The following is a 27679-nucleotide window of genomic DNA, read 5'->3' as shown; positions in this document are numbered from 1 at the left end:
TATAAAGTTTTGACTCTAGATCTTACTCCAAAGCCATGCCTCTACGAACAGTCAGACCAATACTGGACACACTCAAACTTTTACAAGTTACTAAATTGTGAGAGACAGTGGATGTTCACATTAATAAAAGGCTTAAGTATAAAACTGCTTTAAAGACTAAACATTTAACACATTTTTAACACTTATATACACATATATGTGTATATGAGCTTTAGCTCCTTATCTTGAGGCTTCTCAAGTCCCAAAAACTTTCAGTTCTTAATCTGTGATTCTATGATCCTACATATTAAAAGTGAAGGACACATATATTATCAAATTTTCAGATCTTTATAACTAAGAGAAACAAGTGTATGCATCTAGAAGGATTTATTTTTCAAAATCCACAGTATAGTAAATTGCATTTTTGAAAATAGCACATTATAGTTATGTTAAGGGCATGTTTAAAGATAAGTCTTTCAGTACTTCTAAAACCATTTATTTAATTGGACTGGGCCCTTCCTCATCAATATAGGTTTTAAAGCCTTTATAACTTAGCAGAAGGTTTTTAAGAGTTCCTGCAACCAAATAGTTAATTTATCACATGACAGACAACCTGGTGATGAGTTAGACTGGTCCTCCAACTACAGAACACCAACCCATGTAAACTAGATTTCCACTTGGGTAGGCTTTTCCAGAGGCTGGGCTCCACGGCTCAGGGTAACCTCCAAGGAGTGAAACAGTGTTAGTAGGGATTTTTCTAATACTGTACTTAAACAATTAAGTACTACATAAAGAAAACTTCTTTAAAAGATACATTTAAAAGATTGGAGATTTTAAAAGGATTCTTTACTTTGGAAAAGATAAAAAATTCAAATGGGTTAAAGGTCAAGTATAAAACATATCTCCTTCTCCCTTGAATATACTTTCAAGAGATGTGTTTCCAGGATATGGTTTTAAGTTTTAATAATGTCCCTTTTCAGATTTCATAATAACATAGCCTCACATAAAAATCTTCCTACATCAATTCAGGGAACAGCATTATCAGGTTGCCCACTAGTACTAATACACTTAATTGTTTGGTTCCAAAAAGAAGCTATTACTTCTCCCAGACAATTCTCTAAGACTAATTGCTACTGTACCCAGATGGGAGGTGTCTCTTTATCAGGAGATCCTTTATAGCCCCAGTTCTTTATTCTCAGGAAACTCCTTAAGAGTTTCCTCCCTCAAAAATTTTTGACCCTCCCTCAAAGAATTTTTGTTTACATGGTTATATAAATTAAGAACCCTCCCTCAAAGAATTTTTGTTTACATGGTTATATAAATTAGGAATTAAAGCATCTCAGTATTATCAGGAAAAGTGTTTTGACCTTGTAGACTCTCTGCAAGCATCTCAGGGACTCTCTCAGGGGTCACCAAACTATACTTCTGAGAACTACTGCTCTGAAGTGATGAAATAGTGAGTCTAAGCCAAGGACCAAGAAGTAAAAGTGAAGTGAAAATGAATATGCTATTTGGGGGTGTTAGGAGATACATGACTTTCCCCTTTGAGGGAGGCAATCTTTAATTAAGCTGCAAACTCTATTGTACTAACGACAGATAGGTGTTTATTTGAGATTCCCTTGCCTAAACATAATTTTAAAAGAGTACTAAAAAGGGAGATTAAAAAAGTAGATTCTAGGTCCTTTTCCTGGTTGTCTTGCAGGGTACTGAGCTCAAGGAAGGAAAAACATGAGGAAACTGATCAGTTAAACAGTACCACAGCAATGAAGTAACATCATCCAACTACTCAAAAATCTTTCAGTGGCTATCTATTGCTAAGTGAATATAATAAAAATATTGCCATTTAGCACAAATGAGGAAACTACGGTTCAAAAAAAAAAGTCTCCCTCACGATCATATTGAGAATGTGACTATAGGATTCTTTCATGGTCATAACAACTTACACCATTCTTGTGGAGAAGACAGAGGATGGTTTGAGAAGTAATCCCATCACATGGATTCAGAATTGGATACAGAGCCAGGCTCAAAGTGGAGTTATCATATGGCTGAAGATGTAATGTACTAAAAGGGTCTTTGTGGGACCATGTGTTAATTTTTATTCAAATTTGGATAGATACTGATAATAGTGCGCTCATCATATTTGCAGGTGACACAAATCTGGAAGGGTTAGATTATACAATGGATGACAAAAGGCAGGATCCAAAAAAGATTTTTCAGGTTTCGCATCAGGATTCCCGAGTTTAAATCTTGCCTTAGATATTTACCAACTATCTTGGGCAAGCCACTTAATAATCCTGTTTGTCTCAATTTCCTTAACTGCAAAAGAATGATAATAATAGCACCTACCAAGATTGTTATGAGATACAAATGAGATCATATTTGTAAAGTGACTGACTTATATGTAATATAAATGCTTAATCCCTTTTCCATCTTCATCCCAAGACAAAACTGAGGACTGAGCTGAATCTAAAAATTAAATTCTGTTGGATACAAGTACTTATTAAGTATTTATTATGTGTCAGCCACCAAAGCTCAGTGGATACAAATACAAGCAAACAAAGACAATCCTTGCTTTCAAGGAATTCATTTCCCACCTGGCTGAACTCCTTTGGAATTTTTCTTCATACCCAAGAAATCTCTTCATCTTGCAAGGTCACATCAGTGCTGGAACTCTTACACCTCTCAATGGTCTCTGCCCCAGCAGCCCTCTGCTTGAAGGGCAGAGAGCTCCAAGAGTCTATATTTGATAAGGATAGGCATCTCTTTATCTCTCACTTAGCAGTACTCCTTGTGACTTTTCAATCATGCCCTAAAATCGGATATCTTTCCCAGTTTCAATTTTAATTTGTATGCTGTTTTCCCCCATTAGATTATAAGCTCCTAAAACCAAGGCCTATCTTTTTTGTATTTCCAACACTAACTCGTGATTAGAACATAGCAGGTACTTAATAAATAATTACTGACTGCCTAATTTATGATAAAAGAAATAAACAGAAAAAGCCATCCAACAAAAACAAACAAGCAAACGAATAAAACATTAAAAAAAAGTTTTCAAATATAAGATGGGGAAGACATGAATAGACAGAGTGGTACTGAAAAATATCTGGGGGCTTTAGGGGCCAGCAAGCTCAGCCACAAGACACCACAATCTTGAACTATATTAACAAGGGTATCATTTCCAGGAATAGGAAGCAATAATTCCTCTGTACTTCTATCTGTCCTCAATTGTGGGCAACATAAATTTAAGAAGGACATTGCAAAACTAGAGTGTTCAGATGAAAGTTGCCATAATCCTGAAGGACCTAGAGTCCATGACTATAACAGTGAGATCAGTTAAGGAACTGGGAGTGTCTAGCCTGAAAAAGATTCAGAGGATATATGATGGCTGTCTTCAGGAATCTGAAGAGCTTTAACTTTGAGTCAGGATCAGACCTCTTTTGGCCTTAGGGACAGACCCAAAAGTAATGGGTACAGGTTTCCAGGAGGCAAATTGAGATTTAACATGGATGGGCGTGGAGAACTTCCTATATAGAGATATCCACCAGTCAGATAGCTTATTTGGACAAGAGGGAGGTTTCCCCTCTCCATTTGGAGGTTTTCAAGTAGAATTGGGTATGCAAATCAATTAAAAGATGAATGAACAATGATGGTTTATGATTATAATGGCATATATAATTACAAAGAAGAAAGGGATGAATTCAGAGGAACCAGGAAAAGACTTGTATGAACTGATACATAGGAAAGTGAGCAGGACCAAAGGAACAATTTATACGATGAATACAAAATAGTAAAGGCAAACTAGGAAAGACATAAGAACTGTTAACAATGAAATAACCAATCAAGACTCCAAAAGAAATGAAACACGCTTTCCTCTTCCTGGCAAGGAGGTAATAAACTGCATGGCTGTGGGAACTGTTTTAGACTGAATTTATTTTGCTTCTCCATAAATTTGTTAAGACAACATGATGTCACCAGTAGATGGGGAACTAGCCTTAGGGCCAGGAATATCTGGGTTCAAATCCTCCCTTTGACATATACCAACTATATGACCCTCAGCAATGGCAGAGAAAGTGTCACTCAATATTGGTAAAGGGAATTTTCTCATCTGAATTTCAGTGAAACCTTATTCCTATACTTGTTACAAAGCAAGAGCGTTATTTTCTAGTTGGGAAATACTGAGAAGAGCGACGATAGTGATTTTTTTTTTTTAAAGAAAGAAAGTTATCAATGATTATGTAAAAATATAAAGAAAAGGCCCAAAGTTATGAAGGAATTCACATAAGCAGGGCAGTAACCTTGTAAATTTAAATATATACCTCTAAAAAAGAAACAATCTATATGCAAATGAGTCACAATTTCACAAACAAGCTTTTTTCCTGTTCTTTGTCCATGGGAATATGCATGTTTGTTGGCATTTGTCAAATCAATAACAACAACAACAAAAAAAAAAATGAAAGGAAAAAATTAAATTGACGCTAAAATTACAAAAGAAAAGTTTCACAAACAGCCTCTTTTAAACCAACCTTTTAAACCTTATTTCACTGTAACTTCCTTCCTGCATGCCATTATTCTGCCTACTCCCACAGCCAGGCTTTTGTGCATTGAATCTACAGATTCAATGCTTCTGCTTTCCATAGATCCCTTTCATCTTCACCAATTATTACACTCTACTGAAATTCTGTGTAAGGTCAAGCTGAAGAGTACCTTCTCTATGAGGCTTTCCCTGATACTCTGGCAGGAAGCAATCGACTCACCTCTTTAAGTCTCTTGGGCCATGATTTGAATTCTTGCTTATACACTTTTTTTTTTTTTTTATTTTCCACCCTCTCATGTCTTGAAATTAGTTACAACCACTTTTCATTCCCCATCCACCCAGTACCTAGCAAAATCCCTTAATAAAACACCTGTATGGGATAGCTAAACAGAACAGAGGGATGGAGCATTGACCCTGTAGTTACAAGGATCTGAGTTCAAGTCCAGCCTCAGACACTTAACACTTACTAGGGTATAACCCTGGGCCAAGTCAGTTAATCCCCAAATGCTTCACCAAAAAATAACATTTTCATTATTGGGACAAAGCAAATTGTCCTCCTTGATTGCTATAAACAACACTCTCCCCATACCACCACCAAACACAAAAACATAAGAATTAAATCATGGAAAATTACTTGCATCACTATTCACCCAAGCCCAAATTCAGGAATTCTCATGTCCTTTGCACTCTTACCCCAATTAGTCATCAAGTCCTGTTGATTTTTCCTTTGAAATATCTCTAAATTTCATCCCTTCAATTCTATTCCTACCACCACTATTCTCTATAACCCTGAACACCTCAAGCCTAAATTACTGAAATTGCCTCCTGGCTGGTCTTTCTCATGCCAATCTCTATGTTTCAGTCCATCTATCTAACTAATTTTTTAAAAAATTAAATCATTGCCTTCAGCATGTTCCCCCATTCCCCCCAAGACTGCTAATTCCATAGAACATCATCTATTTGCCTTTCAATGTCAATTGTAATTGGACTCCTTCCTATCAAAACAACCTTTATCTTCTACTAGTTCTCCAAAACATTCTCTTCACTCTAATTAGACAGGTCATCTTCTTATTGTTTCTCTTTCATACCATGTCTTTATTCATGATGCACCACTATTTTTACCCTCACATCTTCACACTCTAGTCAGCCATATCCTTAGGCATTTTCAAGTCTCAGTTTCTCTGTGAAGATTCCCTGAGGATGGTAGTATATATCATGTAACTCCATTTGCACAAAATATTTGAATCATTCTGTTAGGATCTTATGGCATATTGTTCTTTGCCATATAACTTAGCTCTCTCTCTCTCTCTCTCTTTCTCTCTCTCTCTCTCTCTCTATATATATATATATATACATACACACACACATATATATGTATGTATACTATATATGATATATCTACATACAAATATGTGTGTATATACAAACATATAGAATAGGTAATTAATGGCTACTCTCTCTATGTATACATGCATTTAGACAAACTCTAGCTAGCTATATAGTTGGGGAGGCAAAAAAAAATGCATAATGAATAAGCCACTCATTCACTATATGTCCGCCTATTCCTTATGTGTATGTTGTGTCTCCCCTATTATTTGCTAGCTACAAATAGGATTATTAATTTTTTTTTTCAGTGCCTTGGCATCTTAAATGATACAAGGCACATAATGGTTGTGCTCATGCTCTGTTTTTCATTCTTGCCCAATATACACAAACACACACATATCCACACTTTTTGAGAGGAGAAGCACAAATTAGATTAATGTAAGAAAACTCCTAATAGTGAAGAGAACTTCTTGCTAAATAATTTAAGTATTCATTATCTGGGGTTCAGATGGTTAAGTGAGTTGTCCAGGGTAAAAAAAATCAGTGTCAGAAGAATGACTAAAACCCAATAATTCCTGACTCAAAAGTCAGTCTCTATCCAAGCCAGACATGCTAACTTAGAAAATACACATACACACATCTATATCTATATATGTATGTAGATATATACATATATGTATGTTCACATATATAAATAGCTTGGTTTTTGCTAAATAGATACATGTATACATGCATATATGTGTGTCTCTATATATACATATTCAAAAACAATAAATATGTGCATACCTATTCTAGAGGTAGGGATGAGGGAGGGAGAGTACTAAGCATTCAAAATACTTTGTAAAATCCTAGATGAATGAGAGATTTTCTCAGGCATATTTAACTAAGACTCTGTGTCTAAATATCTTGACTCTGCTGTGTATACTCGATAAATAATGAACCACTGAATTTGATTTGACAATCAAGTTGGCATGGGGTTTTACAGGGAGAAGGGTAGAGAAAGAGTGAGCGTAAGAGAGAGGTAAGAAAGGACTAGAGAAATGAGGAAGGAGAAAAGGTCCAGACATAATCAATGTTTTCTTGCCCTGAGACAAGTGCCTAGAGATACAAGGTATATACATAATGAATATGAAATATCTGCTTCCCCTCCACCCCCAACCAACCCTCCCCAAGGTATTTATTCTTTCTGAGTTTGCTTTAGAGTGGAGATTTAACTCTAGCAACTTTTTATGGCTCATAGCACCAATGGTACTGGGAACATAGTAGTTGATCAATAAAAACTTACTAAATTAATTTGCCAGATCAAAATAATAAACATCATACTATAAACTTCACTTCCACAAGCTAATCCAAATGCCACCTGGAAAAATCCTTATAGATTGTCAATAGCCCATAGATTAGACTTTGAGAACCATTTATCTACATTTGCATGAGTTATTCATCTATTTTTTTGTGACATGATCATCTTCATTAATCATATAGCGAAACCTTTAGGCTTCTCAGAATAATGTTTCTAAATACACAAAATACAATATATAGGATTTCAAAAAGAAATTCATTATATTGAAAGAAAGATCCAAATTCACAAACATTCTATGATCTATTCAGGCTAACAATCCCTGTTTTACAAGCTTGGCTCAAAAGAGATATGAGAAGACACACCTAGCTCAGTACTTTGCAGAGGTGGAAAGTTCACTAGCTTGGCATATTGACTATATTTTTAGACTTTTTCACTGTATTAACAGGCTTTGATGATTTTTTTTTAAAGTCTATTATTTTTTGTTGTTTAAAAATACTCTCTAGGAGAGGAAGGGAAAGAAACACTTGGAGAAATTCCAGCAATATAAACAATAAAAGCTATCAATACATTTTTTTAAAAAACCCAACTCCCCTATTAATATATTTTTTGCTTTTTTAAAATTGAAGTGTACAAGATGAGCTTTTGTTTCAGCCAGCATACTTTTAACCTTAAGTATTTCCTCATAACCTAAAGTCAATCTAATTTATTAAGTTGCAAATTCAGTGTACCATTCTTTAACATATGTATGTTGAAAGTTCAGAATACTTAGTTATGGAGTGCAAATTAAAATGCCCATGAGAAAATTGGGAATTAATTCAGGAAACTATGAAATAGCTTAAATGGGAAATAAAGACCAAAAACAAACAGCCACTTGTGACTAAAAATAAAGCACAAACAAATAAACTATCAGTGATACTTATAACTTTCTAGGCCAGCTGAAAGTCTGAACAGTGACTATCCCTGCTACAGTGTACCTCTTTAAGCATTCTGTATCCCTAAAATGGTACACCTCCTTGCCCAATTTGTCTTCCTGGAATAGTGTACCTCTCTGGGTATGTCCTAGGTACTCAGCACAGTCCCTGAACCAATATATTATCATGGACTAGCAAGTTCCTCCATTTCAACTCAATATTTAACTGAAGATTACATAGAACTACCTGCATATTACAGTGTGGGAAAAGGAATTCTCTGAACAACTTGAAATAAATAGAACTGAAGGGCAATTCTTCTATTTGCAATTCTTCACATGGGAAAGTTCTCCAGCTTTTCCATAGTCACAGCAGGACAAGGAAACATTTGACAAACACATTCCGCTCTCATACATGTCATTCCCAGTTCTCAAATGCATCAATATTTATTTCATAGAATCTTAAATTTAGAACAAGTAAAGAACTTTAGAGGTCATCTAATTCAAACTTATCTTACAGATGAGAAAACTGAGGCCAACCAATAAACATTCAGAAACCTAGCTCAAACACTAAATTAGGATAGTATAAAAGTCAGGAAGAAAAAGACAGGGAAGGATGGGGAGAGACTACGAAGCAGACTGTTTTTGATTTCTGCAAAAAACCCAAAATCTATTCTTTATTCTGAAGACAAATATGAATGACAAAAAACACCTCCAGAAAAATGAAAAATTGTAAACACACATGAGAAGACAGAGTTGGCTACAGGTATTTAAATCAAAATCACCTCAGAATGCAATGATAAAGAGGAAAAAAAAATGCAATGATGACTTTGCATTGGTACAATTGCAATAGAAAATATTTTCCCTAGTTAAAAAAATTAATCAGTCTTTCCACGGGAAAATTGAAGGAGAAAAGTTTTGTCAAAGAAAATGTATCCTTAAAAGTAATAATATCATTTGATACTTACAAGGTATCTTATGGCTTCAAGTAATACATTGGAACTTCACAAATACCTTATAAGGTACAGATGAGAAAAACTACAAGGTAGTGGCTTCCCCAAGTGCCAAACCTTGATCTTCTTAAGTCAAGTCCATTGCAAGTTCTGATACTTCAATAAATTAAGGTTTAGTGATTTTATCACTAATATAATAACATCAGCATTTATGGAGCATTTTGTGTTTTACACAATGCTTTATATATATTGCCTTATTTGGTCCTCACAATTTTGTATAGTAGGTAAAATTAAAATCCCCATTTTCCAGATGAGGGAACTAAAGCTAGGAGATAATAAATAACATTCCCAGGATCACACAATACGTTTCTGAAGTAGAATTTAAATTCAAATCTTTTGATTCACTGTTCTGCCCTCTATTCACAGAATCATCTAAAGGCCTTATACCATCAGTGTGGCTACACTGATTAAAACATGCAGACTAAAACTTCTCCATGATTTCAATAGATAGTCTGTAAAAGTTTCTGCATTTAAAAAAAATTTGTCAGACTACAATAAATCTCTTTGATTTGGTCATTTGGATGATCACGTGTGTGTTATCTATTCCTAGACCTCTATTCTTTCAAGCTAAGTAGGAAGGACCTATTGGAAGCTCATGTTCCCAAGGCAAAAAACAAACAAACACCTTTTTTGAATCTATGCTCACTCCCATGCTATGAAGTGTTGGCTTTACAGGAAGAATAATAGAGTGGCAAAGCATGTATGAAACCATCTGGCCCACCCACAGCTGAAGAGGAATCCTTCTGATAGCAGGAACCATCTTCCTTTTCTATGTGTAGGTTCCAGGATTGGGATGGGGCTTATCACTTTGTTGTTATTGTTGTTTAGTCATTAGTTATGTCTGACTATTATTATGTGATTCTATTTGGATATTTCTTGGCAAAGAGACTGGAGTGGTCTCCCATTTCTTTCTCCAGCACATGAGGAAGGTGAGGCAAATAGGGTTAAGTGATGTGCCCAGGATCATACAGCTAGTAAATGTCTGAGGCTGAATTTCAACTTAAGTCCTTAAGACTCTAGAAGGACAAGGTGAAGCAATAGAGTACTTTGTCTATGGCAGCAAGGGTTGGTCTTCCTACTTATGTGACCTCAAAAACTTGAATTTCTTCATCTGTAAAATAGATTAAATAGCCTCTGAGATCCTTCTGGCTCTAGAACAACAACCCTTTGGTTCACCAAGAGGCCAAGGATTACAGTCTTCACTGTTCCCATTCACTATTTCCCTGTTTTTCAGGCATCCCCACTAGCTCAAAGGTTAATAATAATAATACTAGCTTACCGGGTACTTTACTGTTAAAAAGATTTTATATGTTGTGCTTATCCTAACCATCAATCCCATGATCTAGATTCCACTAGGACCTTGGATTTTCATAAACTGGGTACTGTGTCTGTTCTTTGCCACCAAGAAGTATTACTCTTTCTGGTTCCTCTCCCCTTCTTTTCCCAAGTCTTAGAAAGAAATAATCCTGCAGAGCTGGCTCATGATAATGAGCTTTCAAGCCCCAGATCTCTGCTATCCTTTGGCAGCTTAGACATTTGTTTTTTTAATGAGTATGACAGTCACTGGCAGAGCCTGTGTATAAATGACAAAGTTAGAGATTAGTATTAAACTGCATATAATATGACAAGTACAACTATATACATATATCCAGAAAACTATGAACATTAGTGCTATTTTAGATACCAGTTTTCACATCAAGAGCTATAATGGGGAAAAGGAGAATTAATTTAGTTGTACAAAAGAAGTAGTCAAATATCCTGGATTAGCTACAATCCTTGTTTATTTAAGACTAGTATAGCTCAGTGAGGTGGATAAGCTCTGGGGTCTGGAGTCAAAAAGATCTGAATTCAAATCCAGCTTTAGACACTTAATTAACAGCATGACTGAGCAAGTATGGGCACCTGTCTCACAAGCTTATTGTAAGGATTAAATGAGATGATAACCATAAAACATTTAGTCCTGTCTGGCACATAGTAGGTGATAAGTAAATGTTTATTTCCTTCCTCTTCCCCTTGGGTAAACTACTTCATCTTTCCAGCTCCGTTTCTTTAGTTCCAACTAGAGTTCTTCCTTTTAACTCCAACTCCTACAAGAAGAAATGCTGAAGTTGGATGGTGAAGTCAAACCTTCCTCAGCACAGTTTTTATATCTTAACTTCAGCCTCTAGCTCTATATTGTGCATATTCTAAACATATTAAGGATCTAAATTTTACTGAAATTCATGAAATGCCACTGTATAAACAGTAACTCTTAGATATATTATTTCAATTTAATTGACATTAAATTCTGTTCCCCACAACCTCCGATCGATGTGAAATGTGGTCATCTGTTATTTTTTTTTTATTTTTAAAATTTTAAATTTTTTGGTTACATTTGAAGTTCCAAACTGAATCCCTCTCCCTACCCACTCCATATTAGAGAGCCATCATTTCACACATATACACACAGACATACAATAATTATACTATGTGTATCTTCATTTAACAATTAGTTCTCTGAAGGTATACTAAAATGTTTGGGCTAACTTTCTGGAGGTCCTTTGGATGGGCCTTGGTCTCAGCAGGCCACCCCAAGAATGGTCAGGAATAGAGTATAGAGTTTTTATTGTCTCCTTCACAGTCTTTCTCCTTTATCACAGTTTGACCCGGTCTTGATCTTAATGGAGGAGTACAGGAGGCAGGAGAGCCACTAGGAGGATGGTCAAAAATGGAGTGTCTCATTTCCAGTCCTTCTTAGCCCTTATAGACCTTACTGTAATTACATCATTACGGCATACTGATTATGTGTGAACTAGAGAACCATTACACTACCATTCTCCGTACTAAGTACATGTACACTAAAGAACCATCATCTCATCAAATCTTCAGTACTGAGTTAACACCTTGTTGTAAGTATCCTTGTTCCAAAGTTCCAGCCTCTGGCATGAGGTCTTTAAGAATGGGGATGTGATTTATTCCAATGTGCTCATTATGTCCAAATTTTCTATTGGAAGAAAACAATTTGATTGCCTCATAGCATCTATAATGGAATTTTATCTGTATCTCTATAACCTATATCTAGGTTCTCTATATGCTTTGTAGATTATCCATGGAATTTTTTTTTTAATCCTAGATGCCATCTAGTTTATACCTGAATGTTCTCTGAAAGCCGATGTGTACTCAAGGAATGTTTACTTTAATGAATTAAACATAATATAAAAGGTTCATCTGCAGTTTCAAAACTTATAATGCATTTTAAAGCCAAATATGCCTTTAAATTATCTAGAGACCTATTTCTGTTAACGGAGAATTAACACACTAAGCCCTAAAATTTAGTACATACAGATATACATCTGTTTATACAAGTCATATGTTCCTGTAAAGTGAACAAAGTTTATACATAGGTTTGGGAGATTTTCTTGTAAACAAGGGAGAAGGGAATCAAAGCTTGGATTTCTGCTAACTTTAAGTCTTAATAGGTTCAAAAAGAAGAAAAATAAAAAGTAAGTAGGTAAGATCAGGGAGATAATAACAGAAAGAGGAAAGAGAACAAGGAGGCATTTACTCCTTCTCTTCTTTGCAGAGATGGGGTTAGTTTCGCTGGGGTTCGTTTTTTCTCCTTTTATTCAGTTTTGTTATAAAGGAGGGATTGATGAATAGAAAAGGGGGCTGAGTATATATTTAGAAATGAGAATGATACAAGAAAAGACTAATAAATTAAAATCTATTAGATTACTTTTTTAAATTTAAGAAAAAAAGTGCTACAGATAAAATTCCATTATAGATGCTATGAGGCAATCAAATTGTTTTCTTCCAATAGAAAATTTGGACATAATGAGCACATTGGAATAAATCACATCCCCATTCTTAAAGACCTCATGCCAGAGGCCCGATATTATGAACAAGACCCAATGTTATGAACAAGCTAGTGGAAAAGAATATTCTGAACCAATTAGAGGAAAACTGGGAGAGTCCAGACACTGCATCTTTTATTCCTCAGTCCAAATGCTTCTAAGCGAGTTCCAAATATGTGCCTACTACATACTTGTCATAGATGCAATGGGAATAGAAAAATGGCATGAGGCTTATGCTTTGCTCTGAAGTAGAACTGAGAAAAAATGTATATGAAACAATCTGAGACTAACACAAGGAAATCTATGTTCCAGGGCTAAATGTCAGAGAATAACTAAAGTGACTTTCTTATGTGAAGTAGGATATACTATGGGAAGGCACTAAGCTGGAATCTGATTGAGATATAAATGAACTCTCCTAGGAAATCCTGTAGCCTTCTACTTATTCATCATTCATCAGGTAAACATTTATTTAAATACCCACTAGGTAATGGCACTGAGGTACTAGAACCTGAAACAGATACAAAGACATCTCCAGAGATGAGAGAAAAACCTAGTAGGTTTGGAGTCAGCAAACCTGAGTTGGAATTCTGATTTTACTACTTTTTTATCTGCTTGACTTGGGCAAGTCACTTAAATTCAGAGAAACTCAAGTTTCTCCTTCTGTAGAAGGAGGCTGATGGTTCCCAACCATTTTGAATATATGTAGTCTCCTTTATATATAAAAACCTTAAAGACCTCCATACTAATACCATCATATTATCAGTATCCAATGAATAATAAATATTTAGTAATTTAAAAAGGCTATGATTTCAGTAATTCTTTTAAATGATATTGTACTTCAAGAACCACAATACTTATAAACAACTGCAAAACAGTAGTTATTTATTTAATTGAGATAATTTCATTCAACCAACAGGAAGCATGCATTGTTTAGAATAGTAAGCTACACTGTATTTTCTTGGATTTATAGAGATACCAAAGTGACAAGAGTGTGAGTATGAGTGTGTGAGTGTGTGTGTGTGTGTGTGTGTGTGTGTGTGTGTGTGTGTGTAGGAACCTGTTCTGTAACAAGCACCAGAGAAAGAATTGAGTGGAGCTATGCCTGAAGTTAGAAAGACCTAGTCTCAAATACTTAGTATCTGTAAGATCATTTTACCTCTTTCTGCCTCATTTTCCTCATCTATAAAATGGGTATGATAATAATAGTACCCATGCCCCAGGGTTTTGTGTGATCAGATAAGAATATTTGTAAAAAGCACTTTGGAAACAATAAAGGACCCTGGGGAAGAGAAACAGATCCTCAGAGGTGAAATGACACTTGCTAAATCTTATCATTTCTAACTCCACAATATCTCTCACATACAATTCCTTCTTTCTGCTGTCATAATCCTAGTTCAGATATTCAGCCTGTCTCACCTGGATTATTAGCCTACTAAGTGTTTGGAATTTCTTTCCTCTCCTGTAATGATCGAGTATTTAAAATCAGCCAGAGTCAGGAACTCAGGTTAAGGGAAAAATCTTCAGTCTTTATTGAAGTGAAGAGGTGAAAAAAGATTGCGATAGCAATATGGGCAAGAAGGATTGCGATAGCAATAGGGCCATTCTTTCTCCAAGCTTATATATTAATAGAGTATGGTACAATTACTATTTAGCCTCAAGTGTTTGGGACCTCAGTGCATCAACTCAAGCCTCAGCCCATTACACTCTCCAATCCCTTTCCTAAAGTACATATGTAAATATGTTCATATTATTAGCCTACTACCTGTTTCGAATTTCTGTCCTCTCCAATCCTTTCTCCACCTACTTTTCCTAAAGTACATATGTAAATATGTTCAGATAAGTAAATTTCAAAAAGATGAGTAAGTAACAAATATCTCTACTTTTAGATAAAGACAATTCCTTTATTTGTATGCTTACTCCCACCCACTTTTACTCTTCCAGGGCTTTACTCCAGGAGTCACAACCCCTGTTATACAGTGAATAATCTCTCTTCCTCAACAGGTTCTTTCCCAGAACTGAAAGACAATTCAAAAAGTTATCCAGTCTTAATTCTTTATCACACACAAAAAGAAAATGAGGCCCTTGGAGTTAAATGCCATGCCAAAGGCTGAAAATGTAGTAAATGTCAAAGGCAGGAATAACATCCAGGTCTTCTGATTAAAATATTATTGCCTCTAGACCACCTGAGATTTCTCACAATCTTAAAAATATCTTCCTCTAAACTATTAACATAATTAAATGTATCAATAACCAAATTAACAAAAACCATATGATCATCTCAATAGATCCAAAAAAAGCATTTGATAAAATCCAACAACCATTCCTATTAAAAACACTAGAGAGAATAGGAATAAATGGACTTTTCCTTAAAATAGTCAGTAGCATGTATTTAAAACCATCAGTAAGCATCATATGTAATAATGATAAAAGGAACCACTGCCAATAAAATCAGGAGTGAAACAAAGTTGCCCACTATCACCATTACTATTCAGTATTGTATTAGAAATGCTAGTTTTGGCAATAAGAGATGAAAAAGAGATTAGGTAATGAGGAAACCAAATCATCACTCTTTGCAGATGATATGATTGGATACTTAGAGAACCCCAGAAATTCCACTAAAAAGCTATTAAAAATAATCCACAACTTTAGCAAAGTTGCAGGATACATAAATCCACATAAATCCTCAGCATTTTTATACATCACCAACAAAATCCAACGAGAAATTCCATTTAAAATAACTGTTGATAACATAAAATATTTGGGAAGCTATTTGCCAAAGGAAAGTCAGGAACTATATAAGCAAAACTACAAAACACTTTCCACACAAATAAAGTCAGATCTAAATAATTGGAAAAATATTAAGAGCTCTTGGATAAGCCAAATATAATAAAGATGACAATTACCTAAACTAATCTATTTATTTAGTGTTATATCAATCAGATTCCCAAGGAACTGTTTTAAGACCTAGAAAAAATAACAAAATTCATCTGGAAGAACATAAAGTCAAGAATTTCAAAGGAACTAATGAAAAAAAAAATTAAATGAAGGTGGCCTACTTGTACTCAATCTAAAACTATATCATAAAGCAGCAGTCACCAAAACCATTTGGTATTGGCTAAGAAATAGACTAGTTGATTTGGTGGAAGAGGTTAGGTTCATAGGACAAAACAGTCAACAACTATAGCAATCTAGTGTTTGAAAAACCCAAAGACCCCAACTTTTGGGATAAGAATGCACTATTTGAGAAAAACTGCTGGGAAAACTGGAAATATGGCAGAAACTAGGCATTGATGCACATTTAACACTGTATACCAAGATAAGATCAAAATGGGTTCATAATTTAGGCATAAAGAATGAGATTATAAATAAATTAGAAGAACATAGGATAGTTACCTTGTAGACCTGTGGAAGAGGAAGGAATTTGTGACCAAAGAAAAACTAGAGATTATTATTGATCACAAAACAGAAAAATTTTGATTATATCAAGTTAAAAAGCTTTTGAACAAACAAAACTAATGCAGACAAGATTAGAAGGGAAGCAATAAATTGGAAAAACATTTTTATAGTTAAATTGAAACTATTTCTACTCTTATAAAAAGGTGTTCCAAATCATTATTGAACAGAGAAATGCAAATTAAGATAACACTGAGATACCACGACACATCTCTCAGATTGACTAAAATGACACAGGAAAAGATAATGATGTATGTTGGAGATGCGGATAAACTGGGAAACTGATACATTGTTGGTGGAGTTGTGAATGGATCTCACCATTCTGGAGAGCAATTTGGACCTATACTCAAGTTATCAAACTCTGCAAAACCCTTTGATACAGCAGTGTTACCACTGGGCTTACATCCCAAAGAGATATTAAAAAGGGGAAAGGGACCTGTATGTGCAAAAATGTTTGTGGCAGTCTTTTTTGTAGTGGCTAGAAACTGGAAATTGAATGGATGCCCATGAATTGGAGAAATCTGAGTAAATTGTAGAATGTTATGGAATATTATTTCTGTGCTGTAAGAAATGACCAGCAGGATGAACACAGAAAGGCTTGGAGAGACTTACATAAACTGATGCTAAGTGAACACTTCAACAACAATACTATATGAGGATCAATTCTGATGGAAGTGGCTATCTTCAACAATGAGAGGATCCAAATTAATTATTTCCAATTGATCAGTAATGACAGAATCAGCTATACTCAATGAAAGAATACTGGGAAAGAGTATGGATCACAACATAGCATTTCCACTCTCTGTTATTGTTTACTTACATTTTTGTTTTTCTTCTCAGGTTATTTTTATTTTCTTTATAAATCCGATTTTCTTGGTGCAGCAAGGTAACTGAATAAATATGTATACATATATTGTATTTAACATATACTGTAACATATTTAACATTGTAAAGGGTTGAAACTCTTGAGGTGTGTTTGAATCAAACAACCAAGCAATTAAGGCTAATTACCTATTGGATAATAACTTTATTAGCATATACTTAGAAAAATGGCCCTTCTCACTTCCTTGCTGGCTTGATCTTTTGGTATATACAAATAATCGTAGGAAGGATTAGAGGGTGGAGTGAGAGGAGCCACCTGGTCGCAGGACAGAGGAGAAAATTGTGGAAATTCTGAACTCTAGATCCTTGGCAAAACTTCTCGCAGTTTTGTCCATCTCCTTCACTACTCCTCTTAAAGACCAAGGACTTTTACTTATCCTGACTCTGGCTGATCCTGAGGCCTCCAAGGAGCTAGCATAGACTTCATACAACATGTATGGGACTACCTGCTATCTAGGAGAGGGGGTGGAGGGAAAGAGGGGAAAAGTTGGAACTGAAGTTTTTGCAAGGGTCAATGCTGAAAAATTACCCATACATATGTTTTGTCAACAAAAAGCTATACTACTAATATATACACACACACACACACACACACACACACACACACACACACATATATGTATGTATCTTCCTTTGATCCTTCAGTCTTATTCAACCATGATTCCATTTCTCTCCTGTCTAATAATCAAATGTTTTGAAAAAGTCATCTATACTCAATGCCTTCACTTCCTGCCTAAACTGCTTTCTCCCTATTTCCAAGTAATATGACTTCCATCTTCTCTCCCCCAATTTACTGAAGTCACTATTTGAAGAGATGAACTTTTAATCACCAATTCTAATAGCTATTAGGTAACTTTTTAGTCTCTTTCCCAGTACTAGACATCATGAGATCAGCAAAATATGCAACTGGAGATATTTTCTTCTCTTGATTTCCAATTCACATAATCTCTAGGTTACTTTTATCTTTCTATCTATTCTTGAATGGTGATTCAAGGATAGGTACTATTCTAAGACTTTTCAGTTGAATTCCTTAGCTTTCTCTAATTGCTCTCCCAACAGAAACTTCATTCAATCCCCTAATTCCTTACTATTCCTGCTGTAACTACCTTAGGATAGGACCTCACTACTTCCAGTTCAGACAAGTGAAGTAACATAACAGGCCTTCACAAGGAAAATGCTCCAAAACTTTCAACAGCCTGTAAGAAATTATGAAATGATTAATATAGAGAAGCATGAAAAGATTTATAAGAACTAAAGCAAAATGAAAGAGAAACAGGAAAACAATACTTATGATTACAATTGTATAAATGTACTTATACATTTTCCTGGAAAACAATCAAAAAGGAATACTATAAAATTAAAATAACCAAGCTTGACCCCAAATAGATATGAGAGAGCACTTCTCCCCTCTAATCCACAAAGGTAAAACTATAAAATTAGTCAACAACCATTTGTTAATCACTTACTATGTGTTAGGTACTCTACCAAACACTAGGGATACAAAAAAAGGAAAAAGTATTCTCTGGCTTCAAGAAGTTCATATTCTGGGGGATGAGGGGTTCTGGGCAATCAACATATACATACAAAATATATAAAATTTAAGAAAATGGGAAATAATCTCAAAGGGAGGCACAAAGGGGAAAGGGAGAAGGGCAATCAAAAAATGTCTCTTATAAAGGATCAGATTTGGACAGTCTTGAAAGAAGTCAGGGAATCCAATAGTCAGACATAAATGGAAGAGAACATTCCAAGCATGGAAAAGAAGCAGTGGAAAGGTAAGAGTTAGAGTTTATTGATCAAGAAATAGCAATGAAGACAGTTTGCTGATCATAAAATGTATGGAGAGGATTCAAATGTAAGAAGATTAGAAAGATACAAAGGAACCAGAATGTAAGGTGTGTATATATATATATATATATATATATATATATATATATGTGATACATTTAACTGCAGGTCAGACGTTTTTCCATTTGTTGGTTAATTTTACTGGATCTTTCTCCCCCTCTTTTTTTTTTAATTCTTTTTTTTTTTTAAGTAAATAATTCTCCCATTTGGAATTATGCCCAAAAGGCTACTGTATTATGTATACCTTTGATCCAGCAGTGTCTCTAACTGGATCTGTTTCTCTTTGACATATATAGAAAAGGGAAAAGGAGCCACATGTGTAAAAATATTTGTAGCAGCCTTTTTTTTTTTAATTTTTAATTTTATTTTATAATAACTTTATATTGACAGAATCCATGCCAGGGTAAATTTTTTTACAACATTATCCCTTGCACTTGCTTCTGTTCCGATTTTTCCCCTCCTTCCCTCCACCCCCTCCCCTAGATGGCAAGCAGTCCTATATATGTTAAATATGTTGCAATATATCCTAGATACAATATATGTTTGTAGAATCGAACAGTTCTCTTGTTGTACAGGGAGAATTGGATTCAGAAGGTAAGAACAACTCGGAAAGAAAAACAAAAATGCAAATAGTTCACATTCGTTTCCCAGTGTTCTTTCTTTGGGTGTAGCTGCTTCTGTCCATCATTTATCAATTGAAATTGAGTCTTTGTCAAAGAAGTCCACTTCCATCAGAATACATCCTCATACAATATCGTTGTCGAAGTGTAAAGTGATCTGGTTCTGCTCATTTCACTCAGCATCAGTTTATGTAAGTCTCTCCAAGCCTCTCTGTATTCATCCTGCTGGTCATTTCTTACAGAACAATAATATTCCATAACATTCATATACCACAATTTACCCAGCCATTCTCCAATTGATGGGCATCCATTCAATTTCCAGCTTCTAGCCACTACAAACAGGGCTGTAGCAGCCTTTTTTATAGTGGCAAGGAACTGGAAACTGAGTGGATGCCTATCAGCTGGGGAATAGCTGAATAAGTTATGGTATATGAATGTAATAAATACTATTGTTCTACAAAAAAACAATCGACAGGATCATTTCAGAAAGGCCTGGAGAGATTTACATGAACTGATGTTAAATGAAGTGAGTAGAACCAAGAGAACATTGTACACAGCAACCACAAGATTATGTGACAATCAATTTTGATGGATATGACTCTTTTCAACAAGGAGGGGATTCAGGCCAATTTCAATAGACTAATGATGAACAAAGACATCTGCTCCAAAGAGAAGCCTATGGACACCAAATGTGCATTACAACATAGCATTTTCATTTTTGTTGTTTGCTTGCTTGTTTCTCCCCGCCTCCCCATTTTTTTTTTCCTTTTTGATCTGATTTTTCTTGCACAGCATGATAAATGTGGAAATATATTTAGAAGAATGGCACATGTTTAATCTATATTGGATTGCTTGCTGTCTAGGGAAGAGGAGAGGAGGAAGAAAAATATAAAACACAAGGTTTTGCAAGGGTGAATGTTGAAAACTATCTTATAGATTTTGAAAAATAAAAAGCTATTAGTATAAAAATAAATAAATAAATAGCTTTCCAAGAGAGGGAAGGAGTGTTACATTGAGAAATGTACTCTGTATAAAACAAAAGATATCTATAATAATACTATTATTAAAAATAATATTATTTTTAAAAATTTCAGTGGCTTCACATTGCTTAACACATTTTACCAAGCAATCAGAGCCCAGTCCTGACCACTGAATTCCAAATTATCTTTGAAAGCATCCCCTCTTAAGATGTTTTCTCTGATTTCTCTCCTCCCTCCCTCTCCCCACCTCTCTCACACTCACACTCTCCCTCTCTCACACTCAAACTCACACACACATACACACACACACACACACAAAAAAAAAAACCTCACATACCACTTTCTCAGATATGAACTTCCTCCCCTTGAATCTCTTACAAAGTACCATGCTTGTATCTCTTTAATGAACTTATTTGTTGTAGCTGAATATAGCAAATTCCCCACAAAATTTTTCTAAAATTTCTAGCTCCCACACATCTGGAATAGAGATCTTACTAGTACTTATTCGTGCTTAATAAATGTTTGATTAATTGGACAAAGTAAAGACCAGAAACTGAACCAGAGAAACTCAAAAACCATTTATTAACCAGAACCAGATCTTGTGCAAAGTGTGGAGTATATAAAGAACGGTAAACAGTAACCCTTGCTCACAGTCCAATAGTAATTCACATATCCAGTGAATCCACAATTCACAGTCCAGAGACAACATGCAAACAATCATCTATAAACAACAAACAGGATAAATTGGAGATAATCTCATAGGGAAAGCACTAATATTAAAAGGAATATTGGCAAAGGCTTCTTGCAGAAGGTATGATTTTAGCTGGGACCTGAAAAACAAGAAAGCCAAGTGAAGAGTGATGAGAGAGAGAGAATTTCCGGCATAAGGAACAGGTAATGAAAAATGCTTAAGAGTTGGGAAGATGGAATCTTGTGCAAAGATAGTACAATTATGATCTTCATCATTGGTGATGGTGGCAGATGAAAGAAAGTAAAATCAAAAGAATTTGGTAACAGATTGTGTATAGTGAGGTGAGAGAGTTGCAAACCTGAGTAACTGAAAGATGCCCACATGGTAAAAGGGAAGTTGGGAAGTGAGTGGGGAGAAAAAGATAATGAGTTCAATTTTGGACAAAATAAATTTTAAGGTATCTACAGGACACCCAGTTCAAGATGTCAGTTGAAGAAGAGTGACTAGGAGTTAGATCAGCTTATTTAGAGATCAGAAAAATAATGTACTAATAAAGTCTTCCAAGATTTTTAATTTTAAAACTTGTTTATCTGCAGCTAGTAGCTGTAAAAATCCCTAAAAAAAGAAACTTAAAAAAGGTTATGAATTTCTTTAAGGACAACATGAAATATGAAGTGAAAATCTGTCACCCCCTGATGCATTATTTGCAAAGGTCCTTTTCCCAAATGTCACCATCTCTACCCTGGATACCAACCCATTTGTACTAGCTACCTGTCCCCTTTCCCCTCTAGGGGAATAACTTTAACCTGACTTTCCTTTGTCTTCTTGCCAGAAAGATAATAATTGTAGGATATGCATTCCAAAATTTTTCTGGCAAACTCACTCATAATACTTCTACATCACCTTCCTTGAAGCTTCTTCATACTCACTTAAAAAAAAAAAAATGCTTTCCAATCCTTTTGAAATCTATTTTCACTGATTACAAGCTAGGAGAAACAATTAAACAGGTCTATTAAATGTGCCCAGTTTGTGAAAGGGCTGCTAAAACCCCTATCCTGAAGACTATCTGGAATAGGGATACATAGAGAAGGACTAGCAGAAGGATTTTACACATATGCCCCTCTCAGGGGTTTCAAACTGCTTTTTGGTTTTTGTTGTCACCTTTACTAATTGGGTAAAGTCTTCCTTGAAAGCTCAGGTTTTTGCTAAAGGAGATCAAACCCATTTAAGATTAATTATTATCTCCACTCTGCATGTCATCCTCTCTACCCAATGCTTAACACCTTTAGAGACATGTTACTTGTATCCTAGGTCATCTGAGTGCTCCTTTCACTGTGTATAATGCCGCTGCTTCAGACACTACTTTCACCCTTTCGAGGAGACAAGAGTGGGGATTTTGGGGAAAACATTTTTTGGTATTTATCTTAGGAAAAGCTGTCTGGATGAGGCATTCATGATAGCCTCATCTTCCTCCCACCCCAGCCTTCCTCTGGGTGGGGTTCCTGGCTTTGTCCCTACTAACTCTACTTTTAATTATCGTTTTTTGCTCCTATTTGGCTCTACTTGTGAGATTTGTTTCCTCCAGGCTCCAAGCTATGAACTTCAAACTATTTGTTCACCCTGAATACCACTGGCTAACTGATTCTGACACTCAGCACCTCACTGAATGCTGTTGCTGCATCTTACCTCCCCTTCTCAGTCTGGACCCCCACTGAGCAGGGACAGCTTTATGTCCCTTATCAGCAAGAAGCAGCTCCAAAAGATGAGACCTCCATCCCTTTATCCCAAATGCATTTGGGGATGACTGCTTGAAGGGGGAAAATGATGTGATATGAAACTCTAAAACTTTGGTTTTGGAGTCTGCCTCAGAAAACTCCTATGCTCAGTCCATCTGATTCTGAATAGACTACTTCTCAGTTCATTGCTGAGTGATAATCTGGTCAGTGATAATCAAATTTCAGAGACCATCCTCATTTCATCTGGAAATTACTCCCTGACCTACCCTTGAGCCATAGAATTAGCATATCTGATTGAAAGCTATATAAATGTATCTCCTTGCTTCTGTTTCTTTACTGAATTCCCTTACAATCTAGTCTGCTTTGTAATGGTGTTATATTGCAATAAAGCTTTCCCCCTTGATTAGGAGGAAAAAAAAAAACTCCTGTCAACTATTCCCCAGAGGTCATGGATGCTGAAAAACACAGGTGAAAAAGACGGGGCAGCTAGATGGTGCAATGGAGAAAGCATTAACCCTGGAGTCATGAACCCCGAGTTCAAATTTGGCCTCAGTTACTTAGCTGTGTATCTCCAAACAAGTCACTTCACTGTGATTGCCTCCAAAAATAATGATAGAAAAGACTGAGGGGAGAAGGTGGGCCAGACTTTGTCAGTCTTAAGAAACCAGTACATAAGTATCACAGAAAGTCAAGACAGGAAGAGATTACTTTGGATCAAAAGAATCACTGAAGCAACAAGATATGGAACACTGAGTATCTCAAAGAAGAAATGGTTGGTTGCTGTCCTTCATTCTCGAATAGGACCATAATGACATCATTATGTTAGAGTCAAGTTACAATGTGTTTGACTGTGGCTGATCAGACTAACACAAGCCCAGAATGCTCTGACACTGGTCAGACATAAATAGTCCATATGAACATTTGGGATAGCTTCTCTAATTTTGCATATCTAGCATTTCCGTTAGACTAATTCAATTCTGCTTTGCTCATACAGCACATTCTCTGATGAGAGAAACATGAGAAAGGAGAGCAGGAAAACTGGGTATGTTATTTGTTTATTTGAAGGGGGGAGGGTCCAAGGAAGACTTTACAAAGATTTTACTCTTAATAAAGGATATGGGAAGAGAACAAATTATTAATTGGAAAGTACAACAAGAGACAAGATACTCAGCTATCAAATTTCTGTTTTGAGTCCCTGATCTTCTCACATTAAAGAAGCCATACACGTTTGCCAATTTTTGTATTCAGAGGAGCTTTCATCAGGATGTCTCACCATTACCTCCCAATCAAAATGTCCAAGCTGAAATCATTTCTTCCAAATCAGATTCCACCTTCCCAATTCTGCTGTCTTGGTCATTTGACTCATTCATTCTACCTTTGCTTCAAATCAATCACAGCCAAATCCTGTTAATTTCTTCAAAATATATTTCAGATTTGATTTTTTTTCTCTATCTACGTTGCCACTGCCCAAATCTAGGGCCCTCATTATTTAATGAAATAATTATACTAATAGCTTCCTAAAAGTCAGCCTGACTATTTTTAAAGGTTCTCTTTCCCTAATTAGCCTACACCTCATTGTCAGATAAATCTTCCTTTTGTATAAAGTTGGTTATATTACTCCTCCACACTAAAGCTCAACTATGTTTCCAGATAGGATGCTTTACAAAAAAAAAAAAAAAATCCTACTCTGCTCAACCTCTTCAGTCACTCCTTATCAACTAAACTCTTCTATTTTCAAACCTTAGTGAATTAGAAATTCTTACTTTTAATGTTCGTTTCCTGTCCCACCTTTTTTTTTTTTTTAATCTTTGAAAGTCTAGCTCCAAAGCTTACTCTTTCTCAGTGAAGACCAAGTGTCTCCAACCATCACTTTCTAATTCCTAGAGGGGTTAGCCTGTATCTCACAATTGAACATTTAATCACAACCTATCCACTACTGTACCACAAAAAGGGACTTCTCTGAAGCTGAAGTCACCCCTGGAACAATATCTTCCTTCCTTGGCATAGAAAGTAAGTAGTTGCATATCTGTTTGCTTGGTGATTTCTTCTTGAAGGGAACTACAGACTACTATGTACTATGGTATTGCATATATAATCTCCAGTGCCCACATAAATGCCTGGAAAAGAGAAGGTGCTATAATGTTTTCTTTGATAAAATGCTTTCAAACCATTTATGTCATGCCCCAATCCTCTCCACCCCCCAATATCCTAAAACACACACAGCACCACCACCAATTATTTAAAAAAAAAAAAAAAAAACCAACACAATCCTCCAGTCATTTAAGTCAGCAGAATGTCTTCCCCCGAGCAGGAGCTCTACACTGAGGACAAACTAAAACCACAACCACCGGGGGGAGGGAGGAAAAGGAGTAAAGCACAATCTCTATACTTTGTCTTATTACTCTCCAATCCTCCTCCTTTCAAGATTTCTCTCTCATCAAAATATCCTTTCAGTCCTTTTGAGTAACATTTCCTTTCTCACTTAAGGACTTAGCCAGCAGCTAGTAGCTAGCACCTAGAAGCTAACAAGTAGCACCGAATTAAAAAGCTACTCAGATGGAGGAACCCATCTCCCCAGGAACAGCTCCACACACTGTTACTTCTGTTAACACTAACTGCCGGCTTAGCCCAGATACTGAATCAAACCCCGGAAAAAGGTTGGATACACATGTAACTCAAGCAGCTGGCTCTAACCATTTTCAGAATCGAACCTAAGGAAAAGGTTGGCTACACTATCCTCTCTCTACCATACAGGAGAACAAACTTGGGGGGAGGAGGGGAAAGAGGGGGGAGGAGGGGAAAGAAGGGGCAGAAGGAAGATTCAGTTTGGAGAGTAAAATTTAGCATGAGAATAGTTAAATGCTGAGTAATTTCCCCCGCAGTGTAAACACTAAGCTCAGTGCATTCTGCCAACTGCACAGTATTTTTATCCTATTTAATAAACAACGATGACTAGCTGCGGGTGTTACGGGGTTCCGTGGCTTTTCGCGGCATAACTCTATCTAGACTACAACAAAGGAGAGCTTTTTGAGCTTTTATCCAGAGAGATTCCCAAAGGGCATTAACCCAGCACTTGCAGAGCAACTGAGCTTTACCAGCCTCTTCTGCTACTCTCTGCTCGACTTCCACTCAATACACACAATTAGCACTCTTCTATACATACACACACACACACACACACACACACCCCACGCGCGCGCGCGCACACACACACACACACACACACACACACACACACACTTTCCTTAATGGGTGATGAGGATAGGGAGGAGATGCTGAGGAGGAAAAAGAAGAATTTGAGGCAACAGTATGAGTCCTCTTTGGCCACTGGATTCGTTTATACTCTAAAAAAGAGGGCTTCCAGGTAATATAAGAAAAGCCTCTATCTAATCCTTACGGCCCTAAATGATCCCTATTTCGCATCTCTCTCTCCTAGATACCAACTTGCACCCAGCTCCACCACCCTTAGAATGCAGACACGCCTCCCATCTCGCTCCCCCCCTCAACCACTTTTCATGTCTCAAGTTCACGGTTAACTCTACACAGGTTGCATTCTTCCCTACGGGCCCTAAAACGGTCTCAGATGGTTTCGGCTGAAGTTTGCTCGCAGATTACTTCCAAATAGAGGAAAAATCGCCGACTCTCCTGGAAAGCCGGGAGGGAGGAGAAAAGGGGTTTGGAGAGGGAGGGGTAAGAAGAGCAGGTAGCGCCAGGTGTGTAAAGGAAGGTTTAGAAAACTGGAAAAGCACCCTCCAGGCTAAAAGCGCCGGCACCCAACACACACACACACACACACACACCCACACACACACACACACACACCCCTTAGTCCCCACCACCACTCAGAATGCAGTGTGTAGGCAACCAGAGCTACACTACCGCCTGCATCAGCAGTGCCACTCACTTCCCCCATTCCTCCCTTCCTCCCTCCCTCCTTCCTCCCCGCCCAGAAGGACTCCCTACACAAGACGGGGGAAAAGAACCTCGTCCACTACCACCCCATCTCCTCCCCCCCACCCCCCTCAACGAGTGCCCAGCAATGAATGAATGGGGGCTCTCCATCCTTCCCCGCCAACACACACTTACAGGCTACGTAGGCGACAAAGGCGATGACCACTAGCAGCTTCATCCTCCTCCGATTGACGGCAGTCAGCAGGCGTAACAGCGGCCCCTTGCTCACCATCCCCGAGAGCAGCGCGAGCCCAGGACCCTGCCGCGCGCGCGGGGACCCGCCTGCTGCACAATGCGCGCGGCAGGGCGGCAGCGGCCCGAGTAAACTCCTCCCTCTGCCTCCCAGCCTTGGATTCTCCGCCCCTCAGCCCCAGAGGCTTCCTGCCGATAGACACCAATACGCAGGCGCAATCTTAGTTCCTCCCTCTCCTTTACTTCCCGCCCCCAACCCGCAGGCGCAGGAACCATCTCTTCCCCCCGCCCCTCCGGTCATCAAAGAATGTTGGGGGCGGGTTGGGTCCAACTTCAACTGGTGCACGCATGCGTAGAATAGCGCTTCTTGACCACGCCTTCTCATCTGTCTGGGCTTATCTTTTTCACCAGCCCTGCGGGTTCTCTCTGGCAAG

At 36.8% G+C, this 27679-nt stretch overlaps 1 protein-coding gene across 2 annotated transcripts in view; it reads right to left on the bottom strand.

Moving 5' to 3' along the window:
• The window catches only part of UXS1 (UDP-glucuronate decarboxylase 1), a 144770-nt gene extending 117381 nt beyond the window's left edge, over positions 1–27389 (bottom strand). For both annotated transcript variants that reach the window (XM_051984301.1, XM_051984302.1), the window contains exon 1: positions 27189–27389. In XM_051984301.1, coding sequence (XP_051840261.1) covers positions 27189–27285 — 97 coding nt within the window. In that variant the 5' untranslated portion in view covers positions 27286–27389. The remainder of the gene's footprint in view (positions 1–27188) is intronic.
• Positions 27390–27679: the final 290 nt, after the last annotated feature.

Source organism: Antechinus flavipes, chromosome 3, assembly GCF_016432865.1.
Source record: "Antechinus flavipes isolate AdamAnt ecotype Samford, QLD, Australia chromosome 3, AdamAnt_v2, whole genome shotgun sequence".
Taxonomy (NCBI): Eukaryota; Metazoa; Chordata; class Mammalia; order Dasyuromorphia; family Dasyuridae; genus Antechinus; species Antechinus flavipes.
Note: the sequence above shows the minus strand (reverse complement) of the source record. Positions and strands in the feature narration are given on the sequence as shown.